Source organism: Leiobunum rupestre, chromosome 8 (genome assembly GCF_980474605.1).
Source record: "Leiobunum rupestre chromosome 8, qqLeiRupe1.1.hap1, whole genome shotgun sequence".
Classification (NCBI taxonomy): Eukaryota; Metazoa; Arthropoda; class Arachnida; order Opiliones; family Sclerosomatidae; genus Leiobunum; species Leiobunum rupestre.
This window is the reverse complement of record NC_143391.1, coordinates 11,900,214-11,906,790: the sequence shown is the minus strand read 5'-3', so window position 1 is coordinate 11,906,790 and position 6,577 is coordinate 11,900,214. Positions and strand designations below refer to the sequence as shown.

Sequence of the window (6,577 nt, the reverse complement as noted above, 5' to 3'; positions counted from 1 at the left end):
GGGGGAGACTAGGGAAGCCTAGACTGACCAACATCCGCCACTGAAAGGCCGCGGGCTAAAAGTATATTACCGGATTCGCGCGCCTGTCAATCGGGATTCTATCGTATGTAAAGACAAGTACGATTAATAATAACTCTTTTTTTTTCTCTTTCTCTTCGTTCCCTCCCCCCCCCCCCACCCACTTTTAATAACTTTCGTCGTTCTGAAGTGGAAAAACCTTTTCATTCCGCCCATTTTCCACTTTAAATATTTAGTCGACGTCTTTTGGAATGATAATTATGTGTTTATTCTCGTTTGCCAATCCAATTTTTTTTATCTGGTTTCCTCAACTTTAATTGAATGCTTCCGTAATTCTTCCTCTTCCAGAATAAAAACAAAAAATTTTAATAACTTTTAACACTTCATTTCCATACCTTAATCGCTTCTTAAGTTCAGGGAAATGGTAACAATTTCCAGGTTTTAATTTTAGTTCTTATGAAAGCGCTTGTTAAAAGTTTTACTTTGTTTTATAAGATATATAGAGAGGAAAATGTTGATAAAAGCATGTTATAATTCTTTATGTAGGAGGACTTGATCTAAAAAATTTGAAACTACGCTATTTAACAGTCATTTTCCAAATATCCCGCCGAAAGTTTGGTTTTGTTGACCCACGCTAGATGGCACTGTTTTGGGACAGGCAATACGTCGTCTGCAGAAACCTTTGCAATTAGTGATTCTTCGTGGAACGCGTAATCTTATTTCTGTGCTAATTTTATTTAAAATTTAATATAAAAAATTATTCGTATCTTCTTATCACCGCTGTTTCAAGTATGTTTAATAATTGTAATAATTAAAAAATATAAAATTGGAACTATGTTCATCAAGGATTTTTAAAAGGATAGGGCCACCTAAGGCTTACGTGTACTTCTTATTTTTAATTATTAAGTAAATTTTATCAATTAATTTTGTTTATCTTTAAAGTTACTTAAAATGTCTGGTGAAGATTATTCCAACAATCCATTTTCGGCGCTATTTGCTTCAGTGTCCGATGTTGAAAAGTTTAGAACTCCGGAAAATGAAATTGCACCTGTGCAGACAGTTCAGCTTACCAAAACCCCAGTGGAAGATCATGAAAATATTAAACAAGACCAAATTGATACCAATGAGATTTTAGAAAATATTTTACAAGTTACAATTGATGCGGGATTTGGTGGAAGAAACAAATCATGTGCGTTTTTGGAAGATTTGAATAGTTCTACTAAAGGCTTCAAACTGTTAAATTTACAAAATGTGGATCAGGTAAATTGAGATTTTAAATATTTTATTTGAAACTCTTATGAATTATGGAAATTAAATTTTTTAGGCAATATTTGAGCGAATAATGTTGGAAGAACCCTCAGTATATTTAGCTTGCGACTGTAAAAATTGTGAAGTTGGTGAGAAACGAATTTTATTTTACCTTTATAGGTGCTTTTATAGGGCTAAGAAATCGAAGACCAAAATAAAGGTAATAAATCTGAAAAATTTGGTTTTCGTTTAATTTACTTGAATTTTTTTCTTTAGCTCGATTTTGTATACCAGGCTTTAGCATCTCAAGCTGCAACGTTTTTAGGCCATTCCGATATTTTTCCAATTGGTCAGGGCCATGAACAGTTAATAGACCTTCTTCAAACCTATCATAGTGAAGGGGGTAACGTTGTCTCTAGCATTTCCAATGGTTTCAATAGATTTATATAGTGAAATTATTTATTTAGGTCATATGGAAATCCTAGAACAATTTATACTGACCATTACAATCAGTATAGAGGAGAAATTAAATACCAATCAAGACGATGTTACTATACTTCAATCTTTTTCCAATTCCTTTGACACATTCCGTAAAAAAATACTGAAAATGAACTTAGTTGACCGCAATCTCTTTGTACATTTGGATTTGTTGCAATATTTCTTCGTATCACCATCTTTATCTTTAGTGAGATTTAACTCCTACACTTTCGTCTGCGATGTTTTACAAATTTTAAATTATATTTCTTATAGGCTGTGATCGAATTTAGTACGCCTGCTAATAAGGAAAATGGTCGCGTATACCAGGAGAGTCTACTAGGTGCTTTTCTTAGTGCTTCGTGCCTTCCCAAAAAAGTATCAGGACCTTATGAATTTTTTGAGAACCCATCTCATTTCACTGCGCAAGAGCACAATATAACCACAGAAAATTTATGGACGGTAAATTATGACTACTTGTATTTTTCTTTAGGGATTGTTGAATAAAATGAGTATTTCTAATTCAACCCTACTTTAGCCACTAAAGTCTCTTTCAATACAAATGAGCCAGTACTTTTACAAGTTACTCAAACAGTCATCAACTGTAAAAGATAAATTATTAGACTGGATTGCTAGTTGTTTAGATGCTAATTCTGGTTAAGTATTATATATTTTAATTGGTGAATAGAAATCATTTTTGTGAATGACATTTTTTTATAACAGGAAGAAGTAAAATTTGGAATAACCAGTTCCAAGACATTATGTCCGAATCCCTTTATGCAACTGATGGGTTCATTTTGAACTTGCAAGCTGTGCTTCTTCAATTATGCAAACCATTTGCCATACCTCATTCCACGAAACTTCTAAATATTCAACCTTCTTACACCCGAATTATAGACGGGAATCAATCAAATAGCTCTATACGTTTGAAATGTATGGTTTTCACGTATTTTTTCTCAAGCCTCTTCATATCTAAAATTTACTAAATGTCTTTCAGCTCTCACCAAAGAAACCTGTCTAATCACTAAAGAAGATGAACCCTTAAATTTACCTCATTCGGATAGTTATAATTTTGTTACTGAATTATTCTTCTTCACCCATTATGCGCTTCATATAGGGTTCAAAGTGGTGCAAGAACATTTAATGAAACTGAGCCAAGATTTGAATCGCACTCAAAGACTTTACGATGAAACTGTGGCTCAAGGGGGTCCTCCAGAAGTTGTAGAGCAAGTCAAGGAAAATATGGAAAAAGGAATGACTAAATTTCTCTCAATAAAGACTGCTTTACTTGAATCCGAGTCTTTAGAACTTATGGTGAATTTTCATGTTGCGACAGCCACCTTGCTCATTCATTTGGCGATTTCTGATAATAATCAAAAGTTTGCACACCTCTCTTTTCCATTACCAAGCCAAGTGCCTATTTCATTCTACTGCATTCCAGAGTTGGTTGTTGAAAACATTAAAGAATGCGTGATCTTTATTAAGCATTTTAACAATAAAACCTTTCAAGTAATATCAAGAGTTACTGAGTTTTCAAATCAAATCATTAATTTTTTTCATTGTAGATTCCCAATGAGTACTTTGAACACTTAATGTCACTGATACTGGTGTTCATGGGAAGCCCAGAGAGAATGAAGAATCCCCATTTAAGAGCCAATTTGGCAGAAATGTTGGAAGCCCTAATGCCTCCGAAGGATACTGATGGATCAAGTTCCATTTTTTCAAAGTATACTTTAATTTTGTGAAGATAATTTGTGTGCGAAAGTAAAATATTTGCTAATTATTTAAATTTCAGCTATGCTGCGAGAGAAAAGTCTTTCATAAATCACCCATATGCGTTAGAACTTGTTCCAACTTTATTGCACGTTTTTGTTTCTATAGAAATGACAGGACAAAGTGTGGCTTTTGAACAAAAGTTTCAGTAAGTGGTATAAATTTCTTAATTTTTATTAGGCTACTCGGCTTGAAGCTCGAAAAGCCTTAGTTGAAAAGCTCGAAAATGATTCGAGCCTCAAATCGAGGCCTAGGCTTAACTTTCGAGTACAATTTATTATTCTTACTAAGGCACTACTCGCGAGATTTTAAAAATGGCGGGAAAAGCTACTAAATAATTCCCTTTGGTCCCGCCTTAAGATCTGTTATTGGCTGAGGTAAAAGTCCTAGTGGTTTCTGAGTGGTCACTGATTTTAAATGTAGAAAACGAAACCAAAACCTTAAGTAGGGACAGGGTGCCCTAGCTGTTTATTGTCAGTTGTTTTGCGGTTCATCAATCCTTTATTTTCTTGTAGTGATCCCTTGTATGGCCAGTTATTAATTTAGACTTCACAAATATGGCGAAACGTAAAAGCTCGGCTATTTTTAACAATAGGTACTTTTGTTTTTTTTGGGTTTTGTTTATATTTTAAGATGTATTATTTGTCAAGGATTACAATAATGCAAAAAGTTTTAACCGCAATTTATTATTTAGAAAGATATGATAAATTTAAAATTGTTACTTGAAAGCAATTTTGGGTTTCTAAAAAAATAAACAAAACCCAAAAAAAACAAAAGTACCTATTGTTAAAAATAGCCGCTAATTATTCCAATACTTGAAACCCCCCTTTTTAAGCTAAGCCTAAATATTGAGTACTCCAAACCACTTTTTAAGCTAAGCCTAAAAGCTTGATAAAATTTTAAAGCTCTGCTCGAAACACAACAATCCAGGTTCGCACATGCCTAACTTTTATTATTAAGACACTAAACATTTTTTTAAGGTACCGACGACCAATGTATATAGTCCTAGAATTTCTTTGGAATATTGAAATACATAGAAAAAAAATGGAGGTATGTATTCTTAGACCTTTTAGCTAATGTTTATCTCAACTATAATAAAACCATGTCTATGTTTTACAGAAACTTGCAAAGGAAGCTGAATTAAACATTGAAGCTACAATCCCACCTTTATTTCTAAGATTCATCAATTTGTTAATGAATGACGCCATATTTCTTCTAGATGAAGCTTTATCTGTAAACTAGTAACTGAAATTTATTATATCAAGTTATGAATTTATATATATTTCCATAGTATATGAGCCAGTTACGAGAACTGCAACAACAGAGGGACAGAAGAGAGTGGGCTGCTTTGCCTCCTCAACAGAGGCATCAAAATGAACATAATTTTCAACATATGGGCCTTTTGGCCAGGTTCCATAATGTTATGGGAAATGAAACCATAAGAACGCTTCGCTGGCTAACCTCAAGCATCAAATCAATTTTTTGTCACCCAACTCTTGTTGAAAGAATAGCTGGGATGCTAAATTACTTCTTTTTACATTTGGTAGGCATATCTTTGACAGTGTGTTTTGCAATGAAATTATTAATTTAATTCATGACTTCTTCAGGTTGGGCCAAAGAAGAAGAATTTTCGAGTTAAAGATTTAGGAGTGTACGATTTTAAACCGCAAGAACTAGTTGTTGATATTTGCCAAATTTATTTGCATTTGGGTGGCTCTGATAATGATAAAATGTCTGACAGAGATAAAGCATTCTGCTCAGCTGTTTCCCGAGATGGGCGATCTTACAGTCCAGGTTTATTTCCCCAAGCTGAGGCAGTACTTTTAAAAATTGGTCGTACCAAAGAAGCGAATCAGCTCCTCATTGTTGCCAAGAATGTTGCTGTATGTTTCCATTGCTTATTACAAGCTGCTTTTTAAAATGTGAATAAATGTTTCACTTCCTTATTCAGAAACTAGCAGAAGAACAAGAAAAAGATGAGGCTGCTTTGGGAGAAATACCAGAGGAATTTTTAGATCCTATAATGAATACTTTAATGTCAGAACCCGTAATTTTACCATCTTCTGGAATGTGTATTGACAGGGCAACGATTGCTAGACATTTGCTAAGGTAAATTTAACATTGTAAATGTGTTAAAATCTGGGAATACAATTTTATCTCCCTTATTTTAGTGATCAGACAGATCCGTTCAATAGAACCCCTCTTAGTATGGAAATGGTTACACCCAATGATGCCCTACGTCAGAAGATGGAAGAGTGGCTCAAACAACAGCGGTCTTGATTAAGTTTAGATGCTAGCAAGTAATGAATTAAGAATTTATTCAATGTTTGGAAAATTTGATTAAACTATGGTAGATTTTTATATAGCTTTTTAGAAGAAAAGTTTTATGTGTACAGAAAGTTTATTATGAAATTTGTAACAATGCTTGTTACAATTTGTACAAAATCTAAATTAAAGGAGAGCTAATGGTATGCTGAATATTATTTCGCAAAAATGAGTTTTCCACTTGTTAACACCAGTGCTGAACTTTAGAACCTGCTGGAGTAGCTAGCCAATGGGGATTTTCATCAGTGGCTGCTAGGCTGCAGTAGCTCCGCCTTCCTACGTTAACCTTTTTCCTCCCACTTTTCGGAAACGCACTATCAACCAATTTTGACATTTTGAGTTTGAATATGCATTATTAAAAGTCAATGGCAGTTATTTGAAAAATGAAATCCGTTTAATTCTAGCCCCTATTATTATTATTAGTAGTGGTTGGGTCAGTCCAACCTAGCACTTAGACCAGAGGTCCATCGTGCAGCCCCAGCCTTTTAAACATGGAAAAGCCCAGTCTCTGAAACGAAGCGCAAGATTTGCTTCTCCAGGATGTTGGAAAGATCGCTCGTTTTCAGCCTATGCATACCAAGATGCTCAAACCTTTGAACCCCATAAGAATCACAGACACTAAGGACATGAGAGGAAGTTTCCTCCTCTGCAAGGCATGCCCTACACATAGGACTCTCACTGATACCAATCAAATGTAGATGTCTGTTAAGCTGGCAGTGACCTAAAAGTAGGCCAACCA

The 6,577-nt window shown here is 34.3% G+C and overlaps 1 protein-coding gene across 1 annotated transcript; it reads left to right on the top strand.

Annotated features, from left to right (window-relative positions):
* The first annotated feature begins 670 nt into the window (after positions 1-670).
* On the top strand, positions 671-5,982 carry Ube4A (Ubiquitination factor E4A). Its single transcript, XM_090156019.1, has 17 exons — positions 671-807; positions 961-1,278; positions 1,343-1,486; positions 1,543-1,669; positions 1,734-1,951; positions 2,017-2,202; positions 2,279-2,396; positions 2,464-2,673; positions 2,738-3,249; positions 3,306-3,466; positions 3,536-3,661; positions 4,494-4,563; positions 4,633-4,746; positions 4,805-5,056; positions 5,121-5,396; positions 5,465-5,622; positions 5,685-5,982. Exons 2-17 carry the CDS (start codon positions 970-972, stop codon positions 5,791-5,793), a joined length of 3,090 nt encoding a protein of 1,029 aa, XP_090012145.1. The 5' UTR covers positions 671-807; positions 961-969; the 3' UTR covers positions 5,794-5,982.
* Positions 5,983-6,577: the final 595 nt, after the last annotated feature.